This window comes from Ursus americanus, chromosome 17 (assembly GCF_024610735.1).
Source record: "Ursus americanus isolate L20-20 chromosome 17, mUrsAme1.1.p, whole genome shotgun sequence".
NCBI classification, from domain to species: Eukaryota; Metazoa; Chordata; class Mammalia; order Carnivora; family Ursidae; genus Ursus; species Ursus americanus.
The window spans coordinates 10,738,804-10,751,544 of NC_142143.1; the positions used below are offsets into that span (position 1 = coordinate 10,738,804).

The 12,741-nt window shown below is 59.0% G+C and overlaps 1 protein-coding gene across 1 annotated transcript; it reads left to right on the forward strand.

The window, feature by feature from the left end:
• Positions 1-9,750: 9,750 nt before the first annotated feature.
• SSTR3 (somatostatin receptor 3) lies at positions 9,751-11,058 on the forward strand. The gene has a single exon (XM_045779452.2). The coding sequence runs from the start codon at positions 9,799-9,801 to the stop codon at positions 11,056-11,058; it is 1,260 nt and encodes a 419-aa protein (XP_045635408.1). The 5' UTR covers positions 9,751-9,798.
• The last annotated feature ends 1,683 nt before the right edge of the window (positions 11,059-12,741 follow it).

A 12,741-nucleotide genomic window follows, 5' to 3' on the forward strand; every position in this document is an offset into this window, starting at 1 on the left:
GAGGTTTTTACAAAGCAGTAGGAGTGTATGCAAATACAGAGTCCTAGAAAACTGAGATATTAAAAAAAATAATAAAAAACACAACTAAGAAAATGAAAAAAGTGAAACAATTATGAACTCTGGGCTGGGCAGGAAATGATATTTACAGCACATTCCTAATGAAAACACTGAACATACACTTCACCAAAAATGTCATGTCCTGGAGAGGGTGGAAAGAAGGGACCAGAGTGTGTAAGAAATCTACAACCCTCATCTACCATAATAGGAAGTCAGTAGATAATGGACAAAATTGGGGGATCGAGAGATAGAAAAATAAATCCGATATTTAGCAAGATGGAGAAAATACAAGGAGAAAAGAGTTAAGAGGCTGGAATTGCCTGTGGGATCAAGGGTGGGTCAGGGCCATGGGAGGACTGCTATTTTCTGCTCTCCTAAGTCTTTTTATCACTTTGGCTTTTAAAATTTACTTGCAAACAGTACTTTGCTAAAAATAAAAGCAAATAAGATAATAATTGCATTACAGATTAAAAAAGAAGCCAGAGGAGGGAGCGTCAGAGAATGGGAAGGCTTTGGAGAAGCTGGTGCCTGCACCTGCTGAGGGATTAAGAGAGCGACAGGGAACAGCTTGTGCAAAGGGCTTGGGGCACTCATGGGGTTCAGACTGAAGGCCACGGCGCTATAGAAAGAGAGGAAGGGGTGAGTGGGAAGGAAGCAGGCAGAGGAGGCAGCTTCCACGGGCTCCTCAGGCCACGGTAAGGATAGCGGATTTCATTCTACAGCAATGGATGGCCCTAGAGGGTCTCAAGGAGGAAGCAACTGGCATGACTGGTTTTTTGAAAGGACTCCCTCTCCCCGCTGAGGTGGCAGAGCAAGGGCAGAAGGAGGGGGACGGATGAGGTGGTGGTGGCTTGGCCCAGAAGGGAGGCTCAGGGGATGGAGAGCGGTGAGCGGGTCAGGAAGCAGAGAGTCTGAGATAGAAGCAATGAAGCGTGGCTCCGGGGGCCACAAGCTCGCAGGCATTTCCTCCGTTTGACCATCGTAAGAACCCCGGGCCAGACAGGAAGGTGGACACATTCTACCGAAGGAGGAAGTTAGCAGACGGGTTTCACAAAGTCACGCTGCTTGACTGGGCCCGAGCGGGGGCTGAGACTCACCTGTGCAGGCTGTGAGCCCCTCTGCCCCCGCTACAGAGGAGGGTGGGGGGGCTCAGGCTGGTGTAGCTTCTCAGTGTCCCTGGGAACTGCTGCTGGGTATAGGGATTCACGAATTCGATCGTCTCACCAACGCCGTGCAGCAGGTTTGGAAGCTGAGCAACAGAGGCTCAGAGAAGCTAAGTCACATATCCGAGGTCACACAGCCCGTGAGTGGAGAAGCTGAGATTCAGCCCTAGCAAGAAACAGCAGGGGCCAATGAACCAGAGGACTCCTTTAATAGGCACTCCTGCGGCAGAGCCCCCGGGGCTGGGCCGGGAGGGTATTTTGGCCGCCTTGTCTTATTTGAAGGACAGACCTCAGCATCAGTAGCTCAGGCCCCCAGCCTACACTGCGGTTGGCTCTGGACTAGGCATTGTGGGGGAGAGGGGGGAGGAGACAGCACTGTCTGGGCTCTCAGGAGTGGGAGGAACCTGGGCCCCAGCTTCTGGAATACCACCTGTCTGATGGCAGAGACACAGTCACTGGTCTCAGGAAGCCCCCTAGTCCGAGGGTGGAGACATGGTCCTAGTTTTGGGGAGGTCAGGCTCAGACGGGGCAGACATAGCACTGTCCTGGTTTTGAGTCCGGGCAGCCCCTCCAGGAGATCAGGCAGTCGTGACAACACTGAGGTGCCAGGCTTGAGGTTAGAGGCTCTCATGCTCCAGGACCTCGATGCCAGGCAAGGTGGGGCCACCTTCTGGCTCCGATACCCAGCATCCCCAGCCTCCCAGGGCTCATAGGTATGGAGTTGTCCTTCTTCTTCTTTCTGCCCTGCCATGCCCAGAGGGAGAGGCTGATCAGGGATCCCTGGGTTACTTCTGCTCGGGGAAGGCCCCTGGGTGGGGTCGGTATCTGAGTCAGGCCACACCTGCCCCCAGCCTGGTACCCGGGACCCCTCAGCACCCCTCGGCCTCCAGCAGATATTCCGCAGATGACCGTCTCCCTTCCTCCGCCACCCTGCTGCTCGCCCTTCCCCCATCTTCTTCTCTTCCATAGACAAGCAGCAAATAGTTCCTGTGTGCTAGGCTGGTGCCAGGCCTGGGGACACAGTGAGGCTGGGGTCTCTGGGGAGTCTAGAGGAGAGGCCTAGCTAATCTAGGATGGGGAAGGCTCCAGGAGGAGGCCAGCTGAAGGAGAACTTCATCTTACACGTACAGGTGGGGTAGGGTGTGTGAGGGGAGTGGCCAGGGTGGGGGCACAGACTGTGCAAAGGCCCTGTGGTTCTCCAACACCGTCACCGGTGCCTGACGGGTGAGACTTTGAAGAACAGAAATTAGGTCAAGAAGTTCCTCTGCTCCCACCTGTGAAGCTCCCGACCCACCCAGACTGAGACAGGACCCTCCGTGGTACAGCCCCGGAGGCCTCCCCTGCCTCCCTCCCCTCCAGCCACCCCGCTCTCTGCCTGGGCCCTCCTCCTTAGATAGTCCCCCATCCCTCTCACTGTCTTAGAGGCCTGAGCTCTCCCCTCTTGAGGCAATGAATGAATGAATGGGTGAGGCTGGGTGTGCCTGGAGCTCAGGAAAGAAGGAAAGGAGCAGAGGAGGAGGCAGCGGCCCCAAGCAAGGCTAGCAGGATATAAAGCCTGGAGGGCTGCGTGGGATGGGCCTAATTCTGAGGGGGATGAGAAGCCGTGGTGGGGCCGTGGGCAGGGGACGGACAAGGCCACAGAAACCCCTCCTTCACTCCCAGGAGCTGCCTGGAGCCCACCTGCTTCTCAGGAACTTGCACGGACGGACAGAACACTGAGGCTGGAAGGAGGGGCTGGCTTGCCCAGGACCCCTGGCAGGTGGAAGGACGGCATCAAGGAACGGGGCCTCCAGAAGCCTCTGGAAGCTGGTGTGTTCCTTGTCCCACTGTGTGCTGAGGCAGCCAGAGTGGCTCTTCTGGAAGAATCTGATGTCAGGCTCTCTGAGGACCTACTCCAACCCTGCCCTGGGTGCCTAGTGACACAACAGGCCCAGCCCCGGTCCTGAGGAACAGCGCACCATGGGAAGGGGCCTGGATGGTGCCTGGCATGCTGCAGGTGCTCAACCAAGACACATTGCCTTCCTTCCTCCCTTCTCTGACTGGTTCCCCCCGCCCCCCCCACCCCCCCCCCCACCCCCGGGCAGGGGCAAGGCCACTCTGCCGGGAAGATGCTTAGCAACGAAGTTAACTTGGGGCTGATCTCTTCTCCACTCGCTGGCTGTGTGATCTGGGTAGACTGCTCTCCCACTCTGAGCCAGCTTGCCATCAGTAAACCAGATACACTGCACTGCTCCCCGTGGGCAGTGTGGAGGCCACCACGATGATGACGTAAGGCAATGCCTGTGAAGCAGGGGGCGGGGCTTAATAAAAAGCGGCCATTGCTCATTGACCCCCAGGCAGTTATAATGCTCCCATGGAAAGAGGGGCTTAGGAATGATCCAGTCCAACCTCCTGTGTATCCAGAGGAGGAAACAGGCCCAGAGGAGGGTCGACTCACCCGTGGTCACACGGTTGGTCAGCAGGAGCCAGGGTACACATCCAGGGGCAGCCAGGCGCGTGCTCAGGCCGCAGGCAGAGCACCTTAGACCGCAGGGTGGAAAAGCCGGCCCGCCGCCTGTTTTTATCCAGGCTGCCAGCTCAGAATGGATGTCACAGGTGAGCATCTGCAACTGATTTGAGGATAGGAAATACTAACTTGAACTCCAATTAAGCACCTTGACCCCGCCCCGCCACTGCCCCCAAAGAATTCCACTCTTCTCAGTAGCAAACCTGGATCATAAAACATTGTCCTCAATTCTTATTACATTTTGAATTGTGTCAATTTATAAATAGTGGACATTTGTTTCCTCCTGTATAATATCTTTGATTCTGCCCTTGGCCCCCGAAGCCTGAAATATGTATTCTTTACCCCGTCCTCCCACCCCTGACCCTGCCCTGGGCTCTCCGGGCTTGGTCAGGACTGCTGCCCCCACCTGGTCTTCCTCTGGCTGGACCGTGGACTCCCAGCCCAGTGCTCGCCTGTGCTTCCAGCCCTCCCAACATTGCCTAAGCCCTCACCTGCCTGGCCTCGGGACCCAGCTGTCGCCCTGGGGGACATGTGCCACCGTGGCCTGGGGGGTGTCCGGCTCCCCTGAGGACCACGCTCTCCTCTCCATCCCTCCTGCGGGAGCCAAGGCCAGCGTGGGTGGCCAAATCTCCGCGGTAACAGGGTCTGACTCCTTCCCCCCCCCCCTAACCTGCCGCCTCTCCCCCCTCCCTGCACCTGCTCTCCGGCCCCTCCCGCACCCCCCCCCACTCCTGCTCCCTCCTTCCCTGGCTCTCCATGTCACCATCTGTGGCACAATCCCTCTCTGTCACTCTGCCTGCCACCCCCTCCTTCTCCTTCCTCCTTCCCCGCTCTCCATCCCTGCCTCTCTCCGCATCTCCCTCTCGCCCCTTCTCTCCTCTTTGCTCCTGCTTCTATTCTCCCTGCCACGCATTTCTTATCACTCCCCCTCATTCTGGCTTTCCACCCACTCACTGTCTTCTCCCTCTCCCTCTCTCTCCACCTCCGACTGACCCCCCCTTTCCCCTCTATTTCTACTGGTTTCCGATAGTCCCTGCTCCCCTTTTCTTTTCCTTGGGAGGTTCTCTGTCCACCCCCACCCTGAGCTCCTGCCCACAGACCCCCCTCTGTGCCTCTAACCCCCCCTCCCCCAGGACGTGTCCTGGAGATGGGGGGTGACGCACCAGGCGCCCGTGGGAAGTCAGGGCCGGAGACCAGATGGGAGAGGCTCTGTGGGCAGTCGTGGCCGCCGCAGGCCTAGGAAGGGGCTGGGGCCGTAAGCTGTCTAGAAGTGGGCACTGTGTGGGGACCCCAGCTGAGGCTGCTCTGGGCACTTGGGGACCGGGCAGGGAGAGGGGGCAGCAGAATGGTAACCAGCTTGGCGGCAAGCAGGGGAACCCTCACCCCATGGGCAGGTAAGGAGGCTGGGGCCGGGGTGGGATCCCAGAGGGTGGGGTGCTGGAGCCCACCCTCTGCCCAGGATGAACTTGGGAAGCTGCGGCTGGGGACTGGGAGAGAGTGGGAAGGCCCAGGGAGGAAGGAGGCCTCCCTGTGACCTCTTGGTGGGCTGTGGGGGGGTGGGGGGGCAAGTGCATCTCAGATTCTCGTGCTATGGTTCTAGAATACTGGAACCATACGGCAGCAGAGCGTTAGAGCTCTGGAAGAAACCAGATGCATCATGTCGGTGGGCCCCCTCTGCCCCGGGTGTCAGCTTCCCTGAGCTCTCCCTCCGTGCTGGGCTCCGTGCATGGCACAGTCCCATTTAATCTTTATAGCAACCCTGGGAGGTGGGGCTACCTGTCTGCATTGGAATAGGAGGAAACTGAGGTCCAGAGGCAGGAAGTGATTTGCCCAAGGTCACACAGTAATTGGGTATCATCATTCCGAGGTAGAGCCCAAGCCCCCAGCCCAGGCCTTGTGGGGTGTGTTCCTAGGGGTCAGACCCTAGGCCTCGAATGGGAGTGAGTCAGTCGGCATTGATTAGTACAACCCAGATCTTTTAAGGGAAGGCCCAGGGCTGCAGAGGGCGAGCAGAATGCAGTTGGCAGGGGACATCAGCCTGCAGCCTTCAGGGCCGTCCCAGGTCCCAGTCCTGGATTCCCCTCAGCTGGGGGCCTTCAGGGGAAGCCAGCAGGGCCACGAGTTACTGATGGTTTAGGAGTAGACAGAACTGGGTTTGAATTCTGCTGTCCCACTCACCAGCTACGTGACCTCGTGCAAGTAGCTGAACTTCTCTGAGCCTCAGCTTCCTCCTCTGTAAAAATCCTCCCTCCTGGGCTTTGTGAGGATTTCAGAATGTGGGTCTGAGCCCTGTGCCCAGGAGCCATGCCCTGCCTCGCTCAGAGCTCTGCTTGCTGAACTGCTTGGTCTGCCCTCGTTTCCCAGTGCCAGGCTCTGTGCCAGGCGCTGGGGCTAAAGACATAAGTAGCTCAAGTTTCCCGCGACCCAGAGCCGGCATTCAAGAGGGTAAGCGGATGGGGGCGGACACATGGAAAGTGGTTGGGGTGTCTGGCATCTCTGAGGGGCTGTCCTGAATTGCTGTGTGGCTCAGGGCAGCCACTCACCCTCTCTGGGCCTCTGTCCCCTCTCAAACAGTCCTCTGAGGAGTCCGCCCCCAGCTTTCAGGCAAGCGTGTGCCAAAGATAAACCAGACAGGGAGGAAAAGTCCCTCCTCCCCGAGGCTGAACTAGATCACGCACAGGATTCCAACTCCTAAAAGAAAAGGCGGCCCCTAAATTGCAGGTTGGCTTCTGCCCGCGGAAAGCTGTAATTTTCCCGCTTCTGGAGCCTGGCCTGTTAAACTTTGACAGGGAAGATGGGCTCAGATGAGGGCGGAGGCAGACAGTGTTCCAGGGCGGCGGGGGCTTTAGGAGGGGCTGTGGCAACGCCCGGTACACAGGCAGAGCCTGGCTGGGTGTGCTGTGTTCCCAGGCCCGCGTGTGTTAGCACGTGTGCGTGTGTGCGGTGGACAGGCGTGTGCCCGAGCAGGAGGGGGGGGGGTCCTCAGAGCTCACCTCCAGGCTTCCCTGAGGGCATCTGTCCCTGCAGCCTGGAAATTAGGTTTGCCCAGCTCCTTGCTCCTCTCTCAGGAGCCTGGCACTCTCCTGCCTCCTCCAGCCCTGGGCTGTGATTGGCTGCCCCGCGGGGAGGCTGTAGAGACGATGTGCGCGCAGGGCGGCGGTCGAGGTGGACGGACAGGTGACGGGTGACGTAGGGCTCCCGGGCGGAGGAAGCCAGAAAGAACTGCATGGTCTCAGATGCCACAGTTCCAGGTGGAAGAGGGCTGATTCTGGCATTCAGGAATTGTGACATTCTGACTCAAGGACACAGAGTCTGAAGATCAAGAACCCCATAACTCAGTTCTAAAAACCTGAAATTCTATGTCTAGGACCCTAAGATTCCAGGGGTTTGAGCCCATGATCCTAATAGTTCAAGAACCCGAAGAGCAGTGAGGGGAGCTCTGCATAGGCTGGTGGGAGAGGGGGATGCCAGCTGTGGGCCTCCCCAAGGCCCAGCCTCAGTCTACCGGCCTGTGAAATGGAGGGGTGTGTGTGTGTGTGTGTGTGTGTGTGTGTGTGTGTGTGTGTTGGAGGATGACCTTCAGGGTCCTCCCAGGTCTGCCCCTTCCTAGCTGTGTGACCAGGGCTGTGCGGCCTCACTTTTGTGCCCTGTCTAATGGTGGGGACAACACTATCCCTCCCCTGTAAGACCCCATAGGATGCTGGGTGTCACTGGCTTAGCCTGGAACCTGGCAGCTGGGGTCAGTGACGAGGAGCTGACAGCGCTGTTAGGATCCTATGAGACCCGCATCCAGAGAGCCTCTCCCTTAGTGCCACTGTCCCAGGCTCAGGAGGGTTGATGCGATCCTGGGGTAATGACATGTTGGGGGCTCCTCCCCTCGGGTTGAAGGAGCAGGGAGGGGTGCTCTGAGCCCAACCAGCCTGGGGTATCATCAGGAGGAGCCACGGCCAAGGGGTTCTTTGCCATTCTCCACGTTGCCGGGCCTGGTGCTCAGAGCCTTTAGGAACCCAAGATCCTCGAGCAGGGGCAACCAGGCAGGCTCACCCACCGAGAGGTGTCTGCTCCAAGCTGGGGTGCCTCTCCTTTCCAGAAGCTTTGTATCTTATAAGTAGTGTCTGGATGGGGCAATGCAGGTGGCAGGTCCCACTCGAGGCGATCCAGACTCAGTGTTGGCTCAGAGTGGGGATATCGGAGGCTTTCTTTCTCTCTCAGGGTTTTCTGTAGGGATAGGCAGGGGATGGACAGGAGCCAAGGGACTGGGGAAGGTCATCAGGAAGAAGGGGTGGGGAGAGGTCCCGGCCCCGGGGGAGGCTTAAGCTATAACTGGGCCTCCTGAGAGCCAGGAAGTCCTGCTGACGGAGGCTCACAAGTGCTGAGGTGCGTGGATTTCCGAGCGAGTGGGGCTTGAATTTCTGCTATCAGCAATTCATCCTCCCTTTGCATTGAGAATTGTCCACTCTGGGTTCCTCTGATTCATTCAATGCCTCAAACACTGATGCAGAGCCTGTGCTGTGTGAAGGGACGAGGAGACGGTTCAAAGCCCAGAGGGTGTCTCCACATTTAAGGAGAGCCAGTCTAGCCGGGAAATGGGGAAGAGTCCTAGCTCCTTATCATACACGGGAGGCGTGATAAGAAACAGACTAAGGAAGTGAACGGGCATGCCGGTTCCCACTGTGTCATTGGGCAAACTCTTATTCATGCTTCAAGGCCCATCTGAAATGCCCTCTTCTCTGGGAAGCCTGCCCCACCTGTGCGGAGGGGGTGGGTATTCTTGTACCTCCCCTCAGGGTGCTGTGAATTTCTCACCACGGGGAGAGAAGGGGCCCCATGTGCCCACCCTGCCAGGTTCACAGCTAGCACCCCAGGCAGGGCCTTTGTGGGGGCACTGTGGGATGGGCTAGGCTTGGGAAGTCCCCAAGCACTCCCATTCCCAGGAGAGGGGACATCCCCGTGCCTGTGGTTCTTAATGCCATTCAGAATCTGAAGAACCTGATGGAAGCTCTGGGCTTTGCACCGCAGTTTGGCGTTGGGGGGGGGGGCGTTCATGGTCCTCTGCAGTTCATCTAGAGACGGAGGTTCAAGGTTAAAGCCCGTGATATGCAGCGCTGGTTTTCAAATGTAAGGGCTGAGACCGGCTGGTGGCTGTCTCTTAGTCTATTCAGGGCTGTTATAACAGAATGCCACAGCCTGGGGAGGGAGGGCTTAAAAACATTTATTTCTCACCATTCTGGAGGCTGGAAGTCCAAGATCAAGGTGTCGGCAGATTCTCTGTCCGGTGATACCTGCTTCCTCATTCACAGTCAGTCATCTTGCTGTGTCCTCATACGGTGGGAGTGAGGGAGCTCTCTGGGGCCTTTTATAAGGACACTGATCCCATTCAGGGGGGCTCCACTGTGAAGACCTTAGCAGCCCCCAAAGCCCCCCATCCCCCAATACCATCTCCGGGGGGTTAGGATTTTAGTACACAAATTTGGAAGCAGGGGGGAATACATTCAGTCTATCACAGGGGGGATCCACTTGGGGTTCTGCCAGCCGGGGCACCCTACGTAGAAAGGGCAGGTATTGCTTTATGAAACAATGTGATTTCACTGAGTTGCAAGGTCAAACCCATTGGCATCAAAGATGTTTGAAAAACGGAAGGAAGGCCCTATGCCGCCATGGGCTGATGAAATGATCCGTTCGCTCCTCTATTATACATTTGTGGGGCACGCACAGGTGCACAGGTGCAAAAGTGAGAAGGTGAAGGGGACACTGTGGTGCACAGGTCAGTGAAGGTCGCTGCCCTTTGGAGCCAGACAAGCCCACGTCCCATGCCACCCCCAGCCGTGATACACTTCACCTCTCTGAGACTCAGACTCCTCCTCTGAGTAGTGGGGACAGCTTGCTGGCCCACCTTGCTGGCCTGTGCAGAGTAAAAGGTGTATGTCAAACTCTGGCGGGTAGCGCTACAAGTCTCCAAGGTCAGGGTGGTGGGGGAGGGGCAGTGCAGAGAAAGCCGTCATCCGCTGTGACGTAGCGGTGTCCTTCCTCCTCCAGGCCAATAGCTGACTGCTGACCACCCTCCCCTCGGCCATGGACACCCCTGGCTATCCCGCGTCGGCGCCCACAACCTTGGAACCTGGGAACACCTCCTCGGCCTGGCTCCTGGATGCCACCCTGGGAAATGCGTCGGCGGCCCCAAGTGTGGCAGGGCTGGCTGTCAGCGGTGTTCTGATCCCACTGGTCTACCTGGTGGTGTGTGTGGTGGGCCTGCTGGGCAACTCCCTGGTCATCTACGTGGTCCTGAGGCATACGGCCAGCCCGTCGGTCACCAATGTCTACATCCTCAACCTGGCCCTGGCCGATGAGCTCTTCATGCTGGGGCTGCCCTTCCTGGCTGCCCAGAACGCCCTGTCCTACTGGCCCTTCGGCTCCCTCATGTGCCGCCTGGTCATGGCCGTGGACGGCATCAACCAGTTCACCAGCATCTTCTGCCTGACCGTCATGAGCGTGGACCGCTACCTGGCCGTCGTGCACCCCACCCGCTCCGCCCGCTGGCGCACGGCTCCCGTGGCCCGCACGGTGAGCGTGGCCGTCTGGGTGGCCTCGGCGGTGGTGGTGCTGCCCGTGGTGGTCTTCTCGGGGGTGCCGCACGGCATGAGCACCTGCCACATGCAGTGGCCCGAGCCGGCGGCGGCCTGGCGCGCCGGCTTTATCATCTACACGGCCGCGCTGGGCTTCTTCGGGCCGCTGCTGGTAATCTGCCTCTGCTACTTGCTCATCGTGGTCAAGGTGCGCTCGGCCGGCCGGCGGGTGCGGGCACCCTCGTGCCAGCGGCGGCGGCACTCGGAGCGCAGGGTCACGCGCATGGTGGTGGCCGTGGTGGCGCTCTTCGTCCTCTGCTGGATGCCGTTCTACGTGCTCAACATCGTCAACGTGGTGTGCCCGCTGCCCGAGGAGCCCGCCTTCTTCGGCCTCTACTTCCTGGTGGTGGCGCTGCCCTACGCCAACAGCTGCGCCAACCCCATCCTCTACGGCTTCCTCTCCTACCGCTTCAAGCAGGGCTTTCGCAGGGTCCTGCTGCGGCCCTCCCGCCGAGTGCGCAGCCAGGAGCCTTCCGGCGGACCTGCGGAGAAGATGGTGGAAGACGAGGGGGAGGAGGAGGAGCGGGAGGGGGCAGGGAAGCAGGGGGAGGGCAAGGAGGTGAATGGCCGGGTCAGCCTCATCGCGCAGCCGGGCACCAGCAGGCAGGAGAGGCCGCCCAGCGGCAAGGCCGGCAAGGACAAGCAGTTCCTCCCCCAAGAGGCCTTGGCTGCAGACACGCCGGGCGCACTGCACATCAGCTCTCTGTAGGGGCCCGCGGAGGGCCAGCGTGGCCCAAGGACGGGACAGAGGCAGCGGGTGTGCCTGGGGCATGCCGTCCATGGTGCCAGAGCCCCACGATGGGATGTCTGGAGGCCTGGGCTCTGATCCCATAGCTGCCGAGACTCGCTGTGTGACCTTGCCTAGGTCCCTTTCCTTCTCTGGGCCTTGTGTTCTCTTCTGTGACTCAGGGATGGGAGGAATCAGCCAGGACAAGGTCTGCTGGATGAGAAGCCCAGAGGGGTAGCACCGCTGGCTGGCCTTCCAGAGTGGGGCCCAGGTCCAGGGGCCAGGTGCAGACTGGCCTTCCCCCTCAAAGACACAGCATCCTGGTGGACCAGCCTGAATCTTGGCCCTTGGAGGGACAGACCAAGATCTGATTTTCCGGGGGTCAGAGTCAGGTTCGCAGGGGAGGGACTGGGGCCCCAAGTAGAAGAAAGTCTTACCCAGTGCCGGGAGGGATTCAAACCGCTCAGGCCCCACATCAGCCCTCCCCCACTTGCTGAAAGGCCTCGGCCAGCTCTTCCTCCTCTCTGGGCCTCAGGCCTCACCTGCTGAACAACCAATAACCTCCAGGCCCTCTTGGCCCAGACGGTCAGTGCTGGGACTCCTGTGTTCCTGGTCCTGAGAGGCGGTGGATTTTCCAGGAAAGTCACTCAGGCCGGCTTCAGGGTCCCTTACCGCCTGGGCCCATCCAAGGCCCTGTATCTCATTTTGTACTTGGAATTTTACATTCTTTTTCATAAAGAGGGTCTCCAAACTGCGTAAGTTTAGACCACCCAAAGCCCCACTCAGCCCCTGTTCAGGGCAGCTGACCAGTTCCCAAAGCAGCTCACGTCGTGTCCTGTGGCTGGAGGGGCGTGTCTCTGGGTATCTGAGGGCTCCAGGAGCCCCGTCATAGCAGCACCCACTGGTGTCCCACCCCTCCCAGAGACCAAGGCAGGCCCTGGGCCAGGCAGACTGGCAGGGAAAGGCAGTGTCTAAACAGCACGGTGAGGAGAAGGAGGAAGAGAAGGAGGGGGAGGATGAAGGGGGCAGAGAAAGAAGAGAGGAAGGAGGAAGAGGGTGGAGGACAGATCTGCTCCATGACCGTGCAGTCATCCTTGGCCCCTCTGGGCTGAGCTCGGTGGCACCGTTGCTGAAAGCAGGCTGCGGGTGCCTGGCCTGGTCAATCTCAAGGAAAGGATGCAGTCAGGATGCGAAAGCCAACGCTCTGGAAGGTACAGCGCTGGCTCCCTCGAGGGCCTCTCTGTGCTGGTAAGAGGGGCTGTGCCTTGATGGTGGCCTAGGGACAGAGCTGAGGCTTAGGGGAGCAGGCCTCCCCATTCTCTATATTCTCCGGAGCCACAGTGTGGGGCAGCTCAGGGAAGACAAGACAATGGGGGCTGGCAAGGGACTATAGGAGAGGTCACCATGCAAGGACTCTCTCCCAGAGATAAGCCCTCAGAGCCACGGTGGGATTGGCCCTGGGGCTGGCAGCACCTCAGGCTAAGTCCCTCCATCCCCCACCCCGGCAGAGGGCAGGGGGATCCTCAGGGAAAGCACGTGAACGGCAGGTTGGGAGATCTAGCTCTTCAACCCCCCCCCCCCAGGATCCTGGCTAGCCTTGACCTCTCTGGGGCTCAGTTTCGCCATCATAAAATGGAGGCTGTCCCAGTCTGCCTACTTGTTCGG